Source organism: Poecilia reticulata, linkage group LG8 (assembly GCF_000633615.1).
Source record: "Poecilia reticulata strain Guanapo linkage group LG8, Guppy_female_1.0+MT, whole genome shotgun sequence".
NCBI classification, from domain to species: Eukaryota; Metazoa; Chordata; class Actinopteri; order Cyprinodontiformes; family Poeciliidae; genus Poecilia; species Poecilia reticulata.
Window position 1 is genome coordinate 8,924,865 of NC_024338.1, and position 23,351 is coordinate 8,948,215.

Sequence of the window (23,351 nt, forward strand, 5' to 3'; positions counted from 1 at the left end):
AATAATAAATATATATCCGACATATATAAATAAAAGAATAAACATATCAATAAAAGAATAAATACATATCCAACATAATAATAAATAAAAGAATAAATATAAAAACAAAAGTAGAAATATATAAATAAAAGAATAAATGTAAAAATAAAAGTAGAAATATATAAATAAAAGAATAAATATATATCCTACATAATAATAAAAAAAACAATAAGTATATAAATAAAACAATAAATATATATTTTGATAAGAAATAAAAGCATAAATATATATTTTCTTTTCATTTCCCCTTACACGTGAGTTTCCGTCAAGAAAAATAGATATTTTGCTTAGATTTTTTTTTTTGCTTCTCCCTTTTCTGCTCGCTGTATTTCTGCTCGCTGTTTTTCCGTTTGCTGTATTATTTGCTCGCTGTATTTCTGCTGCATCGTTATGTTAATGAGGAGGGCTGCCTTCTATGTCCAGCGATCTATTGGTCAATAAACAGGAAAGAGAATGATCAGTGTGCAGATCGATTGTGAATGCCTACCTACTTGGCGCTTTCGGCCTCAGTTCAACAGTCCTCGGGAAACCTGACTGAAAAATTCACAGATACTCATTATCTTAAAGATACAATAAAAGGTAAAGTTCATAACAGCATTTAAGTGTTAGATAGCTGTTATTACTCATTGTCAATTCACCATTCTCTCACTCTGTATAAAATAAACATACAGACACCCACCTAACTTTTGTGTCATTACAACCACAAAACTTAAAAGGCAGTTTATTGGGATTTTATGTCGCAAGCTAACACAAAACAGTACATAATTTGTGAGATAAAAAAAAATTGGTGTGCATTTGTACTCCGCCCCTTTTATTGTGATGCTCTGAATTAGAAATGTTTCTGAAAACATTTTTTATATTATTATTGAAGTGAATTTTGTGGAGAAGTAGCTATCAGTTTAGACAAATATGGCTTTTATGCAAAAAGTGTTTTTTTTTTTTAAAGCCACTTTTAAAGTTTCCCACAAGCCATCTGAGAGACACGGCAAACAGTACTCAGGTCAAACGAGACCAGGATTATGTATGTAAAACAATATGTGTGGCAGGGAAATATATAACACTTCACATCGAAGTGGTGGCAGCATCATGCCACAGGGAAAAGAGAAGCTGGTCAGAACTGATCAGAAGATGGATGAAGCAAAAAAGAATCACTGTTTAAGAATCACTCTCCTGTGGATTCTCAATGACTTTGAGCTACTTTGCAATAAAAAACTCATCAAAGATTTCAGACTTGACATACAAAACCGGTAGAGCTGCAGCAAAAGAAGATTCTGCAGTATTTAATACGGGGCGTGAATGCAGTTGCTCAACAATTTTACACAAATTGTGTGTAAAATTTTCTACAATGTCACAATTATGTTCCACTCCGTGTTGGTCGGTCACACAAAATCCCCAGTAAAACACATCAAGGTTAGTGGCTGCAACATGGAAAAACCCCCCAACAACATCCGAGTACTTTTAGAAACACCACGGTTTCGACTTTGGTCTTTAAAACAACCACAGCAGCTTTTTAGTGATTTCCACAAAAGTCGCTTACCACTCTGCTTACATTATGATTCAGAGAAAGCGACGTCAGTTGGTCTAGTTTTACCGTTTCCAGGAATTGAGCGTCCCCCGGTCTGTCAGCACGGGCACAGGTCCAAACCAGGCTGTCCAAACAAACATGATGGACAGAGGGCAGAGAAGCCGGGGCCTGAGAAACAGCCTTCCATAGCTGTAAATCAGGAGTCCATGTTCATCTTGTAGCGGACAATGTCATCTAGAGTATAAATTAACTGATAACTGCAGGTCGACTTGATAAATGATTGAGCGCAAACTGCAGACGTTCCCATCCACCCGCTGGCTCTGACATGTATTTATTCCTGTATGTAAACCATCCACTCACACACACACACACACACACACACACACACACACACACACACACACATAGGCCTGCTCTCTGTGTGCTGGTGGGAGTGCTATTTACCAGAATATTTGGTTGCTTGACCACAGTCACTGATACTGAATCTTATCTTCAAACACAGCGGGGTGAACGTGTCCTGCTGACTCGTTTGGATGTTCGTGTGTTTGCATATTGTTTCTGTTCTCCTCTCTCACAGCTGCTGAACTCGGCCTCAACTGGCTTCTGCTGGCTGCGGTCACCGCGGGATAATGTTTAATTTTCCATTCACGTTTAGAGCGAGTGCAAGCGTGTGTCTTTGAGGAAATGCATGAGCAGATTTGTAAAAGTTAGATATCAACTGACAATCATTAATTTACAATACAGTGAAGGTGGGACGTGTTTTAAATAAAAAATTATGTGCGAAAATTTTGAATTTAAAGCATATTCTCAGGCTAATTTATAAATCCAGTTGCTGTATAAAAAGGCARATAACCATCTGTCTTTATCAACAAAATCAGACTGAAATGTTTTACTTTAGGTTATTTATGAATACCAAAATTAGTTGACAAATCCCAGAATAGGAAAAGTTTTTTTTTTAAAGAGTCTGACTTATGTGTTTCCCAGCCACGTTGAATTTATTTAATTTGAATTATAGCACAATCAAGTAACTATGATGTAACTAGGAAGTGTGTTAGCTTCAGTTGTTGTTATAAAAATGAGACAAATATATATCAAATAAGACTTAAGAGAAATTTGACTTTGTAATTTAACTCCTTGAAAATTGGGTCTCTGTCTCTTTAAGAAGCTACGGCTCTTTCTGAAACTCCGCCTTCAGGAAGTCATCACAACATGGCTTTTATTTATTAACCTTTTAGCAACGTTTTTACCAGTGTTTCACTGAGAAGTAGCTCGTATAATAAGTTCAACTGATGCGCAGTTCCATCACGTGTTTGCTAATGGCTGCTGGCTAGTCTGAAGGAGCAGAGTGGGGGAGTCAAATGTTTACAGACATTTTCTTTGTATTCAAAAAAATTGCTGTTTGAGTTTCACGGTTTATTTTTGTTTGATACTTTGCTTATTCTTCCATAGACGTTTCTTAGTGCTTTGCATGGATTTTGGCCAGTTCCTCCTGACTGAAGAAATTAAGTCAGGTTAACGATTAAAATCCTGTAACAGAAGCTACATGTCTTCACCTCACTCACACACACCCGTTTAAATCTGCCCACACATTTTCCTTTTAAAAGGTTTTTTTTATGGCTCTAGCGGCCAGATCACAAAAAGATAAATAAATGAAATGCGTGAGACAACAATGATATTTAAGGTTACCACCAAAAGTCTTCATAAATAACGTTATAAACTAGCACTTTATTCTTAAAAGGCAAAGAAAGACAACAGTTTTATCGAGATCTTACTGTAATAAACCAAAAGTAGTTCGTTTAGATGAAGGTAGTGCAGATATGAGAACTTTAGTTTCCGTTTACGGTCTACAGTTGTTTTGTGGTGAAGAGATAGTTTTGATCATTGAGATTCTCATTCGTTCTTCTGAGTAAGTACTTTTATTACAGAGATTCTCATCTTTATTTACATTTCTATGTCTTGTCATTGTGTTTATGGCAAAACACTCTTGCTTGGTTTTATTCAATTTGGTTAACGATTAAAATCTTGTAACAGAAGCTACATGTCTTCACTCTGTTTTTGTCTTTTTTATTTTATTTTTTTTTACAGATGGAAAGTTTCTTAATAGGAACTTTTTGTATTCCTTAAAATTCTTCCCTCTTCATGTTGCCTTTGGCTGCAAATCAAGCTCAAACTGCATGCATCCTGCCTCCAAGCTGAGGGTTCTGTTATCTGTTCGTGGGTTCTCCTAAAGTTTTTACTTGTTGAAACTTGTTATTATGAATTTCAACAGGAAACTTCAGAAAACGCCAAGAGTCAGGTTTCTGAGTTGTCTTGTRCTAAATCTGCCATGGAGATGATATTTATTGTTTAGCTCTATAGCTAAACGATGCCCAAGCACATCAATATATTATATTTTGTCTACACCAAAGCCCCAGTGAAGCCTATAAAAGTGCAACATAATCTGAATAATCAAATCTTGCAGGCAGCGTTGCATGAATGGTGACGCTTTCCTTTCTCCCACTGAACAACTGTAACCACAGTCCAGTATTGTCTTCCTTAAAATGCTGAAAAGGTTTTTTTTAACCTTTAAAACTTTATTAGAATTATTTCCTGTGCGTTTGTAACTGGCTAAGAAAAATAAATGCATAGTGTTCCTGTGAATGGTTACAATAAAGTGATAGAAACTGACAAATAAAACTGATGAAAACTTCTTCAGTAAACATCTGCAAGTTTAAAAGCTTAAACATAGATTAATAAAATGGTCAGTTTCCAATTAGTGCAAAATTATACATTTGTATAATATTTTTTTTATTGTTAACTTGAAACCTAGAAGTTCAGAAAAATCACAAAAAACAAACAAGAACACCTTCTTAAATAAAGTTAGAGGCTTAAGATATAGCGAGTACGTTGCTCCACGTGTTTCAAAAACGTCCCGCCAGTTTGGCGGATAACTGAGTTGCGATCAGTTTTTTAAATAAAATGTTTATTTAATCAAAATAAAGTCTCTGCTTTAGAAAAACCAAGCTTTTGGAGAAACCACATGAGGCATAAGTCAGCTGACGAGTTCTTTTGAGTTCATCATTTTCCCTTTGTTTTTGATCAAACTTCTCCGTCCAATGTGTCGACTTGTATGTTGTCAATAAAGTTTGAAATCTCGTGCCTAGTGTGTGATGTCATCGACTCGAAAAAACATGCAAAGCAAAACTAAATTATTATTTTTTTAATTGTATTTTGTGAAGCTGTATCGTGGCAATAACCGTTTCATTACCCAGCTCTCTTATTATTATTAGTGTACATATGTAAGCGAGAGAGAGAGAGAGAGAGAGAGAGAGAGAGAGAGAGAGAGAGAGAGAGAGAGAGAGAGAGCGCTACATCTCTGGATTGCATCTTTAAGCCTGTGTTTGTATGACAGAACCCACCTGGAAGTGTTGCGTTATGTTCCACCAGCCTCACTGTTCGTGTGTCGCTAATGTGCAGCGAGGAGGAGCCGTTCACTGCTGATGCGTTATCACCAGGAGAGGGGAAAGGGGAGGGGAGGGCTTACAAGCCCAGTTCCGCGGAACATCCTGCAAACAAGTCCGGGAGTCGAAACCAAACTCCGCTCAGTGTTTCCCCCACTTCCTCCCCCTCGCGGCGCTTCGCTCCCTCCGTGCTCGTGTCGTGATGCCGCTCCGTGGGGAGGAAGTCTCAAAGCTAAAGTTATAGTTGGCCCACACTCTGCAGGTCGATTTTGCCCTGCTGGACATATGAGTGAGCGCCGTTTTATTGTTTTCATCTCCGAATGCACGGCGGTGGGACATCCGGCATGGAGAGTCCGTAGGAGGAGGAGGAGGAGACCACGGTCGCTGCTGGTTTGATAAAGAGAGCGCGAGCGCACCGACGCACGCGCTTTTCCGCGCTCGAGATGGACTTCAAGAAGACAAAATTTGGAAGGTAATTATGGGGGAAAAGAAAGTTTGAGCTCATTCTGAATGAAAGTAAAATCCCACACGGCGGACAGATGTTGTGCATCTACTACGCGCTGACGCGAGGACAATCAGAGTGATGTTACAGATTAGTGAGCGCGCGCGCATGCGAGGGAGCAATCAGTTCAATTTCAATCTTTCTCCTGGAATCATCGTGTGTCCTCCGTCGGGGTACAGTGGCGTTGAAAGGTATTCACTCTCCTTGAAACTTTTCACATTTTGTAACATGGAACAGACTGTATGTGAAAGAACAATAAGTAGGCCAACACTAAGTCAGTGCAATCATTTCATTCATACAAAACAGAAAAGTGTGGCGTGTATTAACCAAGCCAACACTTCGTAGACCAATCAAATTGGATAGATAACACCCGTAAACATCAATATTCACGTTTGCTACGGATTCTAGTCCATTCCAACACATGAGCATATTTTCATCTAAACCATTTCACAGCCTTAAGGGCAAACCTTGAGATTTTTGCACTCTCATTTTAGGATTGTATCCCCGAAGAAAAGCATTTACACAGCATAATGCTGCCACCACTTGTTTTCAGGGTGATGTGCAACACAAAGCTCACCCATAAATGTTTTCTTCTCTGTTTAGTGCTCTCCTTTCTTGGCCTTGTGCATCAGTTGTGTCACGCTCTGTCTATTTACTGAAAGTTTCTCCTTAGAAGGTCAAATCTAGATAGTGTTGTATAACCAAACAATACTTTAAACTTCTGCACAACTTTATCCCTGATCTGCTGAGCCAGATTTTAACAAGAGCTCATAGGGGCCAGGGCGCCGTTTTTTTGGGGGGTGCCCCAAAGATTTTTCTTTGCTTTTTTTTTTTTTTCAGTGAATGTGTGTTTTTTTTTTCAAACATTGTACTTTATATAAAACCAATGTGCACAAATTAGATGAGTCACATTAATATTTTATGTATTGAATGATTTTGAACAATATTCAAGTATTTGGAAATAATGAAGTTGCAGTCGATTTCTTTGGGAACGACGTAGAGTTATTGGCTATTAAACCTCCCATGAATCAAGGCACAGCTGTTGATGACTACCTATTAGTGTGGTGTGATTTGCATGAGTAAAATAAGTTTTCCTCCGTGGACAGGGCACCAAAACTGTTCTGCCCAGGGCCACACATCCTTGTAAATCCGGCCCTGCTGATTTAACACAGGTGGTAGTTTTGGGATATCAGATTAATTATGGCTGAAAACAAAAGAAGCCCATGTTTCTTTTGTTTTCATGTTTCTTCCCCATTGAAACATACATTGTTCAGAGTTCTGTTTCTCAGTAAGTCTCACCACGATGTGGGTCATAGTTCAGCGCTGCGACACCAGTTTATCAAGTCCAGTCCTGCCCCAGGACGTTCAGTGCGTTGAAGGGGAAGCTTGGCTATAATCGTGAGAACTGGAGTCGGGACTCCCAGAGGAGATTAACTTGATCTTTGCAGTGAAAGGAATAGCCTTGGAGTTACTCCCGCACAGATTCCTGCGGCGCACGCTGTGATCCAGAGGCTCTGATCCTTACATTATTGCGTACAGCTGATCCTATTCATGTGCTGTGTGGCGCAACGGGCCCTCTGTCTCCGCGAGGTGAAAGCCGGGCTCCTGCAAACACGTGGGAACATTTAGCCGGCATGTGACGCCCATCTGTGCACAAAAGAAGAAGAAGAAGAAGAGGCAAGTCTTGTTACGAGGAAAGAGAGGATCAGAAAAGAAGACAGATAACGCTGCCGTCCATCCTGTGCGATCAGCCCCGTTTTTCAGTTGATTACACACTCTGGCACACACACACACACTCACACTCAGAGCTCTGTCATAACTGATTAGAGAACAGCAGAGCGCCACATGAAGCCACAAACACAGCAACAGTGCTGAGGAAAATAGCTGCTCGCTTGTTGTGTGTTCTTGGCTCGGCCTCAAGAGATGGAGGACAAACAGGGAAGAAGTGGCATCTACTCAAACATCGGATGTTATCTCACTAATTGTTTCTATCTTCTCTGCTCTGAAGTTTGACAATAAAAACTTTGAGTTTATTTTGTCATGTCACTATTGGAGACATGCTGGGTTTTTTATTTTTTTACTCATGTAAGTAGGAAGGGGATTCTTTCAGAGAGGCTACAGAAAGCAGGACAAGCCACTTTGCGTCACGTGGTGTTGCATACAAACAGAAAAATAAGGGTGGAAATGTGATAAAGAGATCTGCCATGTACATTTTGGGACCCTGACGCCCTCATCCACGAGCTAAAGCCATCACAGAAAAGCTCACAGACGTCAACAGATCTGTTTATGGAGGAGAGAGGGCGGGGTTGAAGGACAGATGATGCCTAATTATTTATGTATAAGCTTCAGATCTTAGCAGCTTTTACATTTGAAACCCAGTCAAAGCATATTGGAAAGGATTTATTATTGATGGTTCAATGTGTTATTCTGTGTAACTTTTGATTTATTAAAAAAAAATGGCTGGATGCGTTTTTGTAGTCTTTCCATTTACAGGAGAACTACGTTAAGTTTTTTGGCTAAATGTGCTACAATTGATGCTTTGCCTCCCTGGATCTCAGTAAATATTAATATTAACAAAGATGATGTCAGATTGTGATTGTAAGGATATATGTTTTGAATTCTGATTCAACTCCCAAAACTAGAATTTAAATCTCAGGAAATCATTCTTGAACTCACCATGGGGATTAAAATAAATTAAACCCACTCAAAGATTTTGGTCAAAACAAACAGGAACTAATCATAACTTAATCCACCTGGATAACAACCTATGGTCTATTGGTAAAAATGTAATCCCAGAGCATGATGGTGCCACCATTGTGTTTCTCTTGGTGATGTGTTGGGATCTTTTGAAATTATGACCCATAAATTATTATTTTTATTCCATCAGATTATTATATATACCCCACCAATCAGTGGCGGCCCCAAAGGGGTGGCAAGGGGGGACTGTGGCCCTTGCTGGAAATATGCTAACTAGCCCTTTACCCCCCAGATAATCATGTGTGGTTCATAAAAAGGCATACAGTCATCATGTAAAACTCAATAAATAAATAAATGCAAATATATGTAGTTGTTTCAGCCTAAAATATGGAGAATAAAGTTTTATTTCACGCTTAAAAAACAATCAGCGCTTGTTGCTGACAGGCTCTTGCCACATGTTTTTGTGATTTGATCGGGATACATGTCAAATGTACAGGATACATAATTTCCTCCATCACAGAAGCCTGGCATTTTAACATGGATGTGTACAGTTTACAGAGAGCTAGCATACGAGCGCCTCCGTTGTGTATCCTATTTAATCAGGAGTAAATCCCTCCATCCCGGCTCACAGCGCATCTGGAGATGTTATGAAACCACGTTTTTTTTTTTTTTTTTCCCCACTCTCCCAGACAAACACCACGTTACGTGATCGCAGCCCGACGCGCAGAGCCGCAGGTGCGTCCGTGCCGGTCGGGCTGCGCTGTTTGGTTGCGCATGTAGGCCGTGTGCTCATTATCATGCGCACATACCTATTATTGCTGCTCTGTTTCATGGTTGAGCGAGAAAGAACACTTAGGAGGAGGTGAAGCAGAAGAAAAACACACGAGGGGAAGGCAATGTTTTGTTTAAGCCTCGGCTGCCTGTTCACCTTAGAACGCCACTTATCGTTGGAGAATCGGAGATTATGTAAAGTCATGCGACTTAGTGGAAGGCCTCAGTGGGGACGTTGAAAGCTAAAAGTCACACACAGTGTGATGTGGATTAGAAAACTGCAAATCCTCCAAGAATAATCACTTGCCCAACACATTGCTCTGGTTCCTTTTGTGTTTTCGGAACCGGTAAAGACACGAATTGACACGTCTGGCTTCTAAATCCTCCACTAATGTTTCCTCTCTCTCTCCGCCATTGTTGCGTTCAGGTACATGAATTGCAGGGTGCCGGCCAACAAGAGATACCAGCCCACAGAGTACGAACACGCAGCCAACTGTGCCACACACGCGGTAAGATGACTACCATGTGTGGGTGGGAAAGTGTTTGACTGGATGTGGAGGCAGAGTAGAGAGGACAGTTCTTTCTTTTTTGGCTATGTGATGGGAGAAGATAATCTGCGAGTTTCATTTAATCTGCTGTAATCCTCGCACAGATGGAACGAACCAGATGGATGCAGAAATTGGAGGAAAATGGGAAAATAATGCTCAGTCGTGTTCAGGCTTTTTTAGACTTTGGCTTGAGCCGTGATGTATTAACCTCTAAGCATGTTCACACCTGCCACTTATCATTTATATACATTTGGTCCTTCTTGGACACCAGATTGTTAGAGATGATAGTCGTTCTGTTTCAGCCCTTGTTAATGCTGCATTCCAGTTGGACTTGGAACTGGGAAATTCTGAGTTCCCAGTCTGAAAATCAAGTTAAACAAAAGTGGGTTTCCCTACTGGGAAACGAGGAGCAACTCTGACTACCCCCAGTTATGACTCGTAAGGCGAACTCAACATTTGGTGAAGTTTTTCAATGGGGTTCAGTGCAGTGGGCTCTTCGTTTTTTCCCAGAGCTGCATGTAAAATGGGTCAACAACTAATGTTTCATGTAACGTCTGCAACTACACACTCAGCAAATTAAAATTTGTGTTTGCTCATGGAAAGAAAAGCTTAAAATGATGTTCATAAAAGCTACTGCAAACAAAGTCTAGAGTCGTCGCCATGTTGAAACCTCAGGTGTGAAGTCGAGGTCATTACCCAGGTAACTGGAACGCAGCATTTGTCCCAGGAAAAATATTAAATATTTCTTTCAGCCTTCTGTTAAAGAATTAACAACAAAAAATATATATGAAGCTCTCTGAGTTAATTCCAACAATAATTTATGACTCTTTTTTTTTTAAATTTTTTTAGATTTGGATTTTTCCCAGCATGGTGGGCGGGTCTGTGCTTTACTTCCTGTCTGTGGACAAATGGCACCGGGTGGCTGCCTTACTCTATGGGAGCGGCCTGACCGGCCTCTTCCTCACCTCGACGCTCTTCCACACGGCTGCCTGGAAGATCAGCCATCTCCGGTGGGTGTTTGCGCGTCTGTGCATCTCAGCAGTTCTAGTAGATTTTCAAGTCACCGTGGGTCTAACGTGTTACAGTGGGAGAACATTACTGGGGAGTAGTTTGTGATTTGTTTGAACCTTCAGTAGAAGACTGCTTACAAATAGAGAACATGTTCAAATCTGTCAAAAAAAAAGACTTTCCAGTGGTTTTATGTGTTTTGAAGTGTAACATTTTAGATATAATTTCGTAAGATCGTACTGAATTTTAAATGTTTCGTCTGTATCTTTGCAGGAAGGTGGAGGAACGTTTCCACAAGTGTGACCGGATGGCCATCTACTTCTTCATCGCTGCCTCCTATTCCCCCTGGTGGGTCTTTGAATTTGATTGTTCTGTAAAAATAAAAATCAAACGACATCTGATCCGGTTGGGTTTTAGGCCACCCACAGCACTGGGACACATTAAGGTCTTAAATGGCATACGTCCTCATGTCTTGACACTTGATTTGACAGGTTGATCGTTACATATTGGTTGAGAGATTGGAACAGTGCTTTGCTAAATTGGTTCTGGTTTTATTTGGGGGGACAGAGGTCTCCAGATGGTGTGTGTCCGGGGAAAAATGTGCAAGTTTGAGTCACGTGACCAGATTTGTATTAAAAACATCCTCAGGTTGATGCTGAGGGAGCTAGGACCCTGGACGTACCACATGCGCTGGCTGATCTGGGTTATGGCTTGCTTTGGGTCCACGTATGTCTTTTTTTTCCACGAGAGGTAAGATTCTCTCGAGTTTTTAAAGCTTTGCGTGAACGTGTTGACTGAAACCCAACTCCTGCCCTCATGTGTTCAGGTGAAACTCTGAAGCCTTTTTGACGCTCCCGTTCTTGTTCCGCAGGTACAAACTGGGAGAGCTGCTGGGATATGTGACAATGGGAGCTGTTCCTGCATTGGTCATTCTGTCCATGGTGAGCACTGAAACAACAGCTACTGTCTGTTTTCAGCTACATGCTGAGCCCGACTCTGATTGTTTGACACTTCCTTCCATTGTGGTTGAACTGCACGGCCCCTATAGAGTGAAGCTGGGACCTGTTTGCTTCAGCGCGTTTCCTCCGAACACATCATCTCCTCGCTCTGCTAAGCCAACACATGCAAATGTTTGTCATTAACCTTCTTGTCTTCTGAATCATTGTGGTTAGACTCATTAGAAGTCCATAATGTTTGCTTTCAGTGCCTGGAAGTTTAATCTGCTCTTCTGAAACCTCCTAGCTTTGAGTTTAGAGGCCCCAAACTCACCAGCTCAATCTTCAAATCTGATCATGTTATTTTCAGAAAAGATTAAAAGAATTTGCCAAAGCGGCTTTTAGGTTTATTTCAAACGTCACCGAAACGGGAGCGAGGAGTGTAACGGATATCACTGGGAGTGTTTTGCCCTCACATTTGTGGTATAAACAGAAGCCTTGTCCTTCAGGCTGACACTGGCAAACCTTTGACACTTTAAAGCAACAAACATTCAATATAGCTTATTATGTTTTGGAAAAATTGGCACTTGATGCTCTTTAAGTAATCAGAGGCCAGTCTACCAAGTGTCCCTCAAGATGAGAATAAAAAAAATCTGGGTAGGATTTAGTTTCTGTGCTATTCTTTTAGTCAGTTTCTTGAACTTTTCTGTTTTACTTCTTACCGCTGCGACACCCTCACCGTGCCCCCAGGCTCTTCAGTGACATGTGTCCCACTCCGTCACAGGTGAACCGTGCAGGTGTGTGCGAACTCGCTCTGGGAGGCATCTTCTACGCGGTGGGCGTGGCCTTCTTCAAGAGCGATGGGCTCGTCCCATTCGCCCACGCCATATGGCATCTTTTCGTTGCGGTCGGAGCGGGCATTCATTACTACGCCATCTGGAGGTACCTGTACCTGGCGGGACCACAGCCACAGACGTCGAGGTGACGGACAGCTTTCCAGCCGATCTCGCTGGAGAAAAAATACGGGAAGCTGCCGATTCGAAACCCGAAGGCGGCTACTGAAGGCTGCACTTAATCGGACCGAAGGGTTTCATCTTGGGTTGGTGCTGATGATTAAACTCTCAGTTTTACGGACAAAACACCTGATCAAAGCCAGTACAGTATGATGAATGGGAGCTTATCCTAATATATTATTGTGATTCTGCTGTTAAAGAGCTGACTAAGAGCATTATTTGTATTAAGTTTTTATTTGTTTCTCCAGCTCAAGGACTGGTAAACCTCATCCATGTGTGCCTAAATGGAAAACTGCAAAAGTTTTAAGCACTTTATGTGTTTTGATTCTGAAGCCTACTTTTTTTAAGCAATAACTCATATCACTGCTAAAATATTTTCTGTTGTTGCTAAACATACATAGGTTTAAGCACTGAAATATCTTCAGTAGAATAATTTAAGGTCTATGGCGGCTTAAGTGTTGAAATGGTTCACATTTTGTCATGTTACAACCACAGATGTCAACGGGTTGAATGGTGATTTTATGTGACAGTAACCCAACAAAAAAGTGGTGCATAATTGAGAAGTGGAAGAAGAATAATACTCAAACTTATTTACGTTGATGCCTACACTCGGAGCTGCAACAAAAGCTTAAATCGAGTCATATTCGTGACATTGAACGGCTCAATTAAAGTCCAGACATAGGTCAGGTTCTTTTGAAAAGAAGAAATTTTAGTCTCAAAGTGCGTCATTCCACCTCAAAAGCTTTTCAGTTACATTTGCAGTGAAAGGGGGTTTTGCAAAACACAAGTGCACCGCACTTTTCAGACTTTCATTGATAAAGAAATGCGAGAACCATATATTTTTTTTCCACTTCAGTCATATCACATAAAACCCCATTAAACCACATCAACGTTCATGATTGTAACATGAGAAAATGTCAAGTTTAAGGGGTAAGTGTACTTTTGCAGGGCAATATTGTTGGGCAGGATTAAGAAAAACTATTTTATAAAGTGCATAATGGCTGCAGATAAATTATCTCTGAAGCTAAATGAAGATCGTCGTCAGTGGAAAAACCAGAATGTCTTTTCTATGCTAAGTTAGCATAGGAGCTACTTTATGTTAGCATGAAGCAATAATTTCCAAGATGGTCGTTTTAAAGTGGTCCAGATTCAGAGTTGTGAAGAGTTTCTAAAGGACTTGAAAAATTGTTTGAGGGAGGATTTTGGCTGTTTTTTCCATGCAAGTCTAGTTCAAGTACCAGATCCTGGTAGCATGTTGTGTCATGTGGAGGACAAAAGAAGAAGAATCTCCATCTTTTTCAGGACCCTTACGAAATGCATCGTTTTCTCCTTGGGAATCACAACATCTCAGCGAAAATAGTATTTTCCTTTTGTTAAAACAGGAATCTGGTTTTTGCTTTTCATTAGCTTCGACTGAATACGTTGAACAATTTGCCTCTTTGCAACAGGCTGCTGGTAACAAAGTGCCTAAAGATCCAGTTCAAAATGAGTTCTTTGCTCAGTTGGGTTGTGTATGTTTGCACTCACCACTGATTCAACAATTAGCATCGACAATTACTGAATAATTTATAGGCTGGACTTAGCTGACGTAATGAACCACATGAAACTGATCAGCTGTTGGGAGTGAAAATTAAAAGAAATCTGATATCTCAAGGTTTTTTCACAGTAACTGTTTGTTTTGGGGTTCCAAAACTTACCAGCCACTTTTAATTACTGACTTTATCACGCGGTGAGAGTTTTAGGGAGGCATTCTTTTAAGGATACGCTCTGAGTTTCACTAAGAAGTTCTAGTTAAAGTCCACTCATCCGGTGGACTGAGAGCGTGGGGAGCAATGGAGACGGACCTAAAGCCTGCTGTGGATCAACAGCTGCTCTCAGGATAAATGTCGTCTGATTGTAATTTTGTTGTTGATTTTTGTTTGTGAAAGTGTCGCTAATTAATTTTACACGATTTGCTATAGTAACATGCCAGGGGGCAAGTAACTTCAAACTGGGATCGTTAAAGATGCGTCACAGAGAACTGACAAAAGGAAAGGTTTTAAATTGTCCAGGCTATTCAAGACGCACTGCAGTGGATCTAAAAAAAGTGTGTTCTGCCAGGCAAATGAAATGAGGCGATAAATTATTCATAACCTTTTTGGAAATTTAACACGTTGCATATCCTGTAGTAGTTGGCTGAACTTCTACCCTTCTCCTGATTGATACCTTTGCACAGTGAGATCATTTTCACTAGAACAACTGACATTTCAGTTTCATCTGATCTAGAATACAGAAATTATCAGATCAATGCTGTGCTCATTTATGGAACCAGGTTTATGAAGCTTTTAGATTTTTTTTTTCTTTTTCAGCTGATCTGCACTAAAAGTGGAAAAAAAAAAGCTTTGAATTGATTTTATCTAAATTTTTATAGTCATTTTAATAGAAAGTTACACCACTGCATTCAGACTGTACTCTGGACTGCGATTGTCAGTTATTTTGGTAATATAATGCACTTAAACTCACAAGCACTTTTCTATTCACAGATGTGTCATTTAATGCAGAATTTAAATCAAACCAACTAGTCGAATCTGGATGATCGTGTCGATTTAAGCATGTTGAGCATGCAGGTTATCCATGAAAACATTGACTTTTTTTTATTGATGACAGTAAAAGCCACAAGTGAGAGGATTTTTCTACTGAAGTGTGTCACTGTTTTAAGACACTATTGACTCAGGAAGTGAAGAACTGTGTGTGTGTTTTTTTAATCAAGTATTTCTTTTTGTAAAAATGCTATATTTCAGTAAAATCATTGTAATAAATTTGACACTTCAAAAACCAGTGAGATTTATTATTTTTTTTTAAGTTATTTACAATATTACATTTCAGGTAAATCATCTCATTTATTTACAAAAAAAAAATCAAATTTCAAAATGAAGGTGTTTTGTTGTTCAGATAATTCATATTAAGTGCGAGTGCAGGAGAATGAAGTGTGTGTGTATCACTGTGAGTGAGTGTGTGTGTATCACTGTGAGTGAGTGTGTGTGTATCACTGTGAGTGTGTGAGCCTGGTGAGGACTCGAAGCTGCAGCGGTACGGCCAGGTTCGTGTCTCTGTGCCAGCGTGGCGTCAAGACGTGAGGGGGCGGCGTCAGGACACTCTGAGCCACACCGGGGGCTTTCAGCAGAGACCACAACTCCTCACCACGGGTTACTATGGCAACGAGGTCGTCTTCGTCGGCGCACCAGGCAACCGAGCCGTTTCTGGCTGTGGTTCTTAGCTTGGAGAAGAAAAGAGACACCCTACCGAGAGACAGAAATGATCAATCACGTTACATTATTCTAAAAGGAACTCTAATAAAACACACAAAAAAAAATAAAAAAGTTATTCACCTTGGAATCAAGTCATGTGATCGCGACGCCAGTTTAGCCAGAGCGCTCATCAATGTGGTGATGACTTTAGGGGCGGGGCACACCATCCCAGGAGGCGGGGCAGATGAGGTTATCTCAAATAGCACCGCCTCCAGAGTTTCAAAACAGGAAGTGATGAGCGCCACGGAGCAGCTGGAGTCAGACGACATCGACAGGTACTCCCCCAGCACCCACACCTGCCGACCAAAATGAAGAAGAAAAAAACAAACAAAAAAAAAAACAGCTCAGCGTTTTCTATTGCGTTTTATTAGAAATAAATAGAAATAAATAAAATTAGAAATTTTATTTATTTCTATTGAGTGACTGACCAGCCGCCCAGCAAGTCATGTCTGTTCGTACGCAGATAAAAATGCTGAAAAAACTATTTACTACTAATTTTTTAAGGTATAATTATTGCCACAAACAAATGTTGTTCTTCAGAAAATATTGTAAGTGTGATTTATATTGTAAAGCTGCACATAGTAACTGTGTTTAAACACATTTTACAATTTACTGATATCTACTGATGCTCTTGTAGAAATTAAATTAACATCATTATTTTGAATTTCTCAAGATCCAAATTATCATCATAAGATCATTTTAAAAATAAATGAACAATAAAATAAATGTCTACCTCTACACTCGACTGTTGCCAACTTAGCAACTTTGTGGTTATATTTAGTGATTTTTTTTTTCCTTAAAAACAAAATAAACATAATTGGAATTTTTTAAAAATCAAAACCAAAACTGATTTTTTCTTCTCTACCACGTGAGTGTAGACTTCCTCCTTGCTGTAAACGTTCGCCGTCGTCCCAGCGAACTCCAGCAGCTCGTGTGACTGGTCCACAACCAGAGAGGGGCGGAGCTTGCACAGCCTCAGCAGGTGGCAGCTGAACACCCTGCAGGAGGGGAACGAGGGCCGGGGTAAGAAAAAGGAGGCGGGGAAACGGAGACGGAACGTCTCCTGCTGTACCTGTGTATCTCTCTGCTGTAGGTGGGGATGGCGAGGAGGAGGCCGCTCCTCTCCAGGATCACCAGGATCAGGTGAGCCAACAGCTTCTCTTCAGCCACCTGAAAACCAACGACGACTGATGTTAGTCTGTCTTTTCCAAACGCTAAACTCGGGATGCGCTCTGTCCCTACCGTAACAACCGTGTTGAAATAAATGTGCAGCAGCACGGGGACGACCTGGGCGCAGCGCACCACTCTGGGCCAGTCGGCCGCCTCGGCCAATAGGTCGTGGAGCGTGCTCAACCGGTCGATGGTGTGACCTAAGCAGAGGAGCAAAATCAGTACGACTCCACCGAAAAAGCACAATTTTATTACCGAGCACGGGTGTAGAAAAAAAACAAGTCTTGAAAACAACAGCGACGATTATCGAGTTAATCTGATCAACAAACTATTTTCTTAAAAAACTGAGTTTTCTCTTATATCAAAAGGGTCGATCACCTTTTCATAACAGAAAGGGCTAAATTTGTCATAATATGCTGAATAAAAAAAAAAAAGCATATTTAAATTTTAACATTTTTGTTTCAGTTGCATTAAATACTGACTGAATAAACAGAAAATTGTGGGTTTCTCACATTATTACAGTTAGACATATGAAACACAACAACATGGGAACGTCTCAAGTTGTGAACAGAAATATAAAAGATGAAAAGAATAAAATATGTGAAACAGTACCACTGTGTGAGCATCTCTCTGTTAACGTGATATTGTCTGGTTGCTTTTGAAAGAAAGTTAAAATTTTGCTTCATAAAGCACTTTAACTCAAAAATAAACCTTGCTTATTAGCATCGTGTTTTGTTCCCTTTATGCTAAATTTTTCTCTGCTATGCCCTCTTCACATCCGTTATTTTTTATTGAGAAGTCGACGCTGCCCCGTCATGCTGAATGAGCGCCATTAAGCTCATCCGTGTTTCAAAACAGAACCGCAGTAAGAGCATTTTGAACCCGTTCTCTTTCCCATTCTAGTATGGGCCCGCCATATTTATTTCTGCATCAACTGGCTCCACTTAGGGACGACCAGCGCTGCCCTCTCCTGGATGGTGGCCAAACTACAACACTGAAAGAAGGTTTAAGTGAAAGTTAATAGATTGGAACTAATTTTAACCTAATAAACAATTAATCATAAGCTTGTTAATTGTTTGCTCAGATTTCATACCAGTCCGTCACGCGCGTGGTTTATGTAAGTGTGGAGAAGGAATTCCCAACATATTTTGAGTCCATCACTACCTGAGCCCGTCTCCACTCGAAGCAGAAAGAGAAAAAGTCCTCTGAACGCAGGGTTTCGAAACGCGTCGAGCGACAGCAGGCCTCGGCTGCTCGACTCCGAGATGGGCAAAGACACGGACCTGCAGCACGCACACAGAGAAACGAGTGAGATGTGGGTAAATAACCAGCGTTGAACGCGTTTGCGTGTCTACAGACCTGAACTGCAAGACGAGTGTAGCAGAAAGACATGGCAGGTCCAGCAGCGTGTGAAGCATCTCCACCGCAGTTCCTTCAGTAACCAGAGAGGGCAGCAGATCCACAAAGTCATCCACAACAGCTGAGCTATCCCATGCTAGAAACTAGACACAGAGAGAGGTCAGAAAGTCAGCAGGGATCCAAGCAGTGGCACGCCTGGGTTTTGGATCGACACCTTCAGGAAGTTCGGGAGGAATCGTATGAACTCAGGCGTTCGGAGCCGCAGGCTGTCCAGGTTCTGTCGGAGGAAGCGCAGCAGCTCGTGAGCAAGGAAAGGGTCGTTGAAGAGCTCTGCGGGAAAACGGCCAAAGACCAACTTCCACACACACTCGCAGTCCACGGCTGCCATTTCACCTGCGCACACACACACACATTTCAGATAAACACATTCATAGTTGTTGGTGGATTTTCCTCCGTATTTAACATAAACAGCATTGTGGTTTGTATGCAGCTCTCAAATCAAAAGTAGAAAGTTGTCAAAAAGACAGCATGCAGCGTCTGTACGCTAAAATATAACATTATTTTTTAAGCAAAAAATAATAATTTAAAATATGTTTTATGTCAAAAATAATTTTGATCATTCTAACTGATCTAAAACAAGACACGTTTTGTCTGATTTAACTTGAAATGGTGAGAGAACAAAATGTGCGTGTGTGTGTGTGTGCGCGCGTGTGTTTTAATCAGATTGTATGAAAATATCTGGCGTCAACCTTAAACATTGTTCAAATTTAGGCTTTTAATGAAAATGTTGGATTGCATTTTATTACAAAACCGTGCAGTTTGAATATGAAGCATTTTCAAGGACTTCAGACAGAAATCAAGCACTTTCCATTGATCACACAATATAAATTCAAGCATTTTCAGAGATTTCAAAGAAACTTATATAAGGTAGCAAAATCCCAGCGCAACATTAAATGGAAAATCAAACGTCGTCTCTTCTGTGAGAGTAAAAATAGGACTTTTAAGATAGAAATGGAGCTTGAACAAACATCTAATTGCACATCAGACTATTGTGATTTATAGGAGTTGGTTAGAAGGCTGTAAGACAGGATGACCTGTTGACAGATGCCTAAAACCCAGTAAAAAAGAAAAATAAAATGCGTCTTGCTGAAGTAATAAATACTAACAAAAACCAACTTAAGCTCAGTGAACGATATTATTGTTTTTGTTTAGGTATTAACCTGCTCTGCCCACTGTTAGGGGTAATGTGCAGTAAATGTCAGTCAGTCAGGCTTCAGTGCTCACCGTGGTTGAGGTAGAACTGCGCTATGGGCAGCAGGACTCTGGCGTATGACAAATCCGAGCTCAGTCGACCGAACAGAGCCTTTATGGATGGGAAGGTGCGGAAGACCATGGAGGGGTCCTCTACGCACACGCAGTCCAGGATGCACACGGCCTCCACCATGCACTAACAGAGAGGAACCAGTAGGTACACAAATGGCAGYGGCGTGATGCGTTCTTGTGAATATTTCTATAAAGGTCGGGCTGACTTCATTCTGAACTATGGAAACCCAAAGGGTCCATTGTTGGAAAAAAAAAAAATCCAGATTTCCCAAAAATTAAATCTTCAAAAATCAATTAAATAGAATTTATCGCCCAGCTCATTGTCTTTTCATGTTTTTACACCTTCAAAATCTCACCGCTTTTTGCAGTTCCGTGTCCGACTTCTTCTGGGCCTCTGATGGAAAGAGAGAAATTCACACCAGAGTTTAACCTCACATGCTAAACGRTTCGAACTAAAAGAGGAGGATTTCCTGGTGGAGTTCACTCACTGCGATCGCACTGCTCGATCAGGCGCTGGCAGTACTGGAACGCTTTCTCTCTCAGACGCTCCTTTGGGGGAAGAAGGCGGCTGGAGGAGGACGTAGCCGAAACCATGGAAACCACTGATCCGTCCACTTCCGATCGATCATCTGCAACAAGCACGGTCAGGGATTAAAGATTGGAAAGAAAAGAAGTTTGATTTGGACTGCTTTGGATCCACTTGGATCGAGACCCAGAAAACAAACAAATGAAGAAAAGCAGAAAGTTAAAATACTTTGCAAGCATAAAAAAAATACAAATATATATATATGTATGTATAATGTTCCTTACCRTAATGAGCAACTTTGTGTACTGTCACATGGTGTAAAAAAAAGATGTGTTGAAGTTTGTGGCTAAAATGTGACCAAATCTGATCAAATTTAAGGGATAAAAACATACTTATAASCCACACTACGTTCTTTTACGATAAAAACAACCAATCAGAGGAGATGATCTAAATGTCACTAAACTTTGGTCTATTTAGCTACTTGTATGTCATATATACATCACAGCCAAATAAATAAATTAAAAAAAAAACAGCTAAAAAAAAAAAAATCAAGAACAAGCGTCATAAAAATGCCTGAAGTGCTGGGATTCCCCAACTCAAATTTAAGACGTTTAAATAGCATTATGAATTAAATTTAAGACCTGTATCACGACAGGACATATAAAAGAAAATTGACAAAATACAAAAATAAAAAGAACGTAAAGTTACAAGGGAGAAATTAGTACGACCTGTAGATTATTAATAGATGTTGTCACATTCTTACTTTGGTTGAAGACATTAATTATCACTCCCTTAAATCTTTTTCCCTGCTTCAGGGAAAAAGATTTTTCCTGTACCTTTACCTCCATTCTCCTTTGGATCCGTGCGCTCATCCTTTTCTCCTGCTTCCCAGCTGTATTTCCCTCCAAAGTAAACACTTTGTTGAAATAAAATTCAACAAAGTAAAACTTTGGTAAAACTGGTACTAAACGAACCTCGTCCACAATAAATGTGCACCTTCCTATGACAGACGGAAAAAGCTAGCTAGCAAGAACATATTAGCTATTTAGCGGTAACGCCTGAACTGCCATAGACGTATTAATGTCTGTGAACTGCATCGAATCACATCTGCAGGCGACTCAAAATATTGCCTGACGGAAAGTCCCGCGAGGCGAGGCAAAAAAAAAAAAGTACGTATAATATGTAAGATTAAATAGTTTTGCCACGACTAAATGTAAAACTTATTTAAAGCCAACATACATTTTTAATTAATATAAGACATGTTAAAATTTTTATTTTAGATACACGAATTTAAGAATTTTTAAGGATGCGCGGAGTACTTAAACAGGCATTACCACCACAACCTAAATGCTACATCTAATATTTAGCACAAAACTAAAACGTTACATTTCTCACAAAGAAAAACACTTACACATGTAACATATTTGACACCAGGGGTATTAAATGGTTAGTACATCATTCTCTGAAAGAAACTGCAATCACTGCAGTTTGTCCAACATGGAAAGAGGAGGTTAGAGATCAGTAGCCAGTGGCGTGTTTGTTAGGGATTGTTTGTTAGGGTCAGGTGCAGCTGGGATTCATAATCAGCATTTCAAATGTGGTGAGCTGCCTCGAGAAAACGTTTTGGGAGTTTAGTTGAGTTAATGATTCTCAGATGTGAACGCATGCACCGAAGACCCACGAATCCTTGTGTCTTACCATTGGAAAAGGAGTGGGAGAGGGAGAGGCTGAGCTGTAGCCTGTTTGCTGGAGATGACGAAAACAAAACAACAAAAAAAGGCAGGTTGTTTCATGTGAGTGATGTGAAGGTTGAGTCACCTCTGTGATTCATGGGTTGAGGAGGCTCTTTTATAAAGAACAAAGTCCCATTTAGTTAGCATATGTCTGTTCTTTGATGTTTTACTGCTCAGCGGTTCAAACTTTAGAGTCCAACATATATGGTGCCTTGTAAAAGTATCTCTAGTCTTTGAACTTTTCTCCATTTTGTCCCTTTCCAAGCACAAAGTTCAATAGATTGTAATAAGACTTTATGTGATAAGACTAATTGGGAAATGGACTGGCTCAAAACTCGCAAAACTCTGGCAAAACAGCTCTTTATTTTCAGTCTCGGCCTCTTTTTTTTTTAGTACATTATGGACGCAAACATTCACCTATTTGGGCTTTACTATTGAGTCTTTTCTACCAATAACAATCCAACTCATTGTTGATTTTTAGGCATACATCGCTATCTGACATCACCAAAAATGTACAATATTTAGAAAACTTTGGACTGGATTATTCTAGTGTAAATACAGATCGTCCAAATCTTTGTTTCTCAAGATAAAAAGGACCTTGGGTTTARTTTTACTGGTGTAGARGCAAAAAGAGCCGTAACTTTTTAAAACAGATGTGTCTTATTGGTTGGTAGACAAAAACTAAAGTTGTAAAGCAATCTTAAAGCACATATTAACTCTTAATCAATATAGCAAGTCCTTTAGTAGATTAGAAATCTGAATTTAATCRTTTAGCTAATGGGATAAGTCTAAACTCAAATCTTTATTCCATACTTATCCAGAAATCCAATATGATCAAATCCAGTTTCATCCTTTTGTAGACTTTCAAGATTGTGTAGGAACTTTGGTTTAGGGTTAAGGTTACTGATCTGTCATAAAAGTCTAACTTCCATTTAAAATACGCTAAAGTTTGTGGCGGTAAGATGACRAGCTGTGGTCATACCAGCATCCATTGTACTGTTTCCGCTRGAAACAGAGTGGTAGGTGAGGAGCCAGTGGCGCAGCATTGAAAAGGAATAGACGTTCATCCACTGGTCCTCCGTGAACCCCTGGCCCACGCAGAGCACGGTGAAGAAGTCGCCCGACACCGAGCCGTCCAGCTCCGCTGTGGGCAAAGGCTGAGAAACAAAACACGGATTGAAACACGAAGTTTTCAAATTTTYYGCGGGGGACATCTTGGGTCCAGATYGCTCACCTGACGAGACCTGGGTCCTGTGAAGAACCCTCCCGAGGAGGCTCCGCCCCCCTGCACGATGCTCGCGTAGCGCAGCCAGTCGACGAACTTTTTACTCAGGATGGTCACGTGTTCTGGAGGTGAAAAAAGAAGGATGCGGGTCACARGTTAAACGCAGAGTCCCAACGAGGCGCTTTTCGTCCGCTGGTTACCTTCGGTGAGGCTGTCTGGGCTGAGCCTGAGGATGCTGTTGAGCACCGGC

General features: G+C 40.4%; 2 protein-coding genes across 4 annotated transcripts in view; one reads left to right on the plus strand and one right to left on the minus strand.

Annotated features, from left to right (window-relative positions):
• Positions 1-4,924: 4,924 nt before the first annotated feature.
• mmd2a (monocyte to macrophage differentiation-associated 2a) lies at positions 4,925-15,295 on the plus strand. 3 transcript variants are annotated; one of them, XM_008415595.2, is made up of 7 exons: positions 4,925-5,476; positions 9,402-9,483; positions 10,372-10,532; positions 10,804-10,878; positions 11,179-11,280; positions 11,402-11,471; positions 12,250-15,295. In XM_008415595.2, the coding sequence occupies exons 1-7, from the start codon at positions 5,448-5,450 to the stop codon at positions 12,448-12,450; spliced, it is 720 nt and encodes a 239-aa protein (XP_008413817.1). In that variant the 5' UTR covers positions 4,925-5,447; the 3' UTR covers positions 12,451-15,295. The 3 variants fall into 3 exon arrangements, with proteins under 3 accessions (XP_008413817.1, XP_008413816.1, XP_017161865.1); XM_008415594.2 differs by lacking the exon at positions 4,925-5,476 and adding an exon at positions 5,490-5,697; XM_017306376.1 differs by lacking the exons at positions 4,925-5,476; positions 12,250-15,295 and adding exons at positions 5,490-5,697; positions 11,579-12,242.
• Positions 15,291-23,351, minus strand: part of ap5z1 (adaptor related protein complex 5 subunit zeta 1) — a 12,955-nt gene continuing 4,894 nt past the window's right edge. Inside the window, exons 4-18 of the mRNA XM_008415662.2 lie at positions 23,302-23,350; positions 23,111-23,223; positions 22,859-23,033; positions 21,842-21,889; positions 20,106-20,246; positions 19,974-20,011; positions 19,579-19,741; positions 18,509-18,687; positions 18,295-18,437; positions 18,100-18,218; positions 17,008-17,135; positions 16,838-16,935; positions 16,631-16,763; positions 15,847-16,061; positions 15,291-15,756 (exon numbers count right to left, since the gene is read on the minus strand). Coding sequence (XP_008413884.1) covers positions 15,504-15,756; positions 15,847-16,061; positions 16,631-16,763; positions 16,838-16,935; positions 17,008-17,135; positions 18,100-18,218; positions 18,295-18,437; positions 18,509-18,687; positions 19,579-19,741; positions 19,974-20,011; positions 20,106-20,246; positions 21,842-21,889; positions 22,859-23,033; positions 23,111-23,223; positions 23,302-23,350 — 1,995 coding nt within the window. The 3' untranslated portion in view covers positions 15,291-15,503. The remainder of the gene's footprint in view (positions 15,757-15,846; positions 16,062-16,630; positions 16,764-16,837; positions 16,936-17,007; positions 17,136-18,099; positions 18,219-18,294; positions 18,438-18,508; positions 18,688-19,578; positions 19,742-19,973; positions 20,012-20,105; positions 20,247-21,841; positions 21,890-22,858; positions 23,034-23,110; positions 23,224-23,301; position 23,351) is intronic.

What these genes read in the sequence shown, in the direction of transcription:
- mmd2a (XM_008415594.2), top strand. Translation starts at nt 5,588, where the DNA reads ATGTTACAGATTAGTGAGCGCGCGCGCATGCGAGGGAGCAATCAGTTC. An exon ending in GCTGCCTCCTATTCCCCCTG is followed by an intron (nt 10,879 to 11,178) that starts GTGGGTCTTTGA and finishes AAACATCCTCAG; the next exon opens with GTTGATGCTGAGGGAGCTAG. An exon ending in CATTGGTCATTCTGTCCATG is followed by an intron (nt 11,472 to 12,249) that starts GTGAGCACTGAA and finishes ACTCCGTCACAG; the next exon opens with GTGAACCGTGCAGGTGTGTG.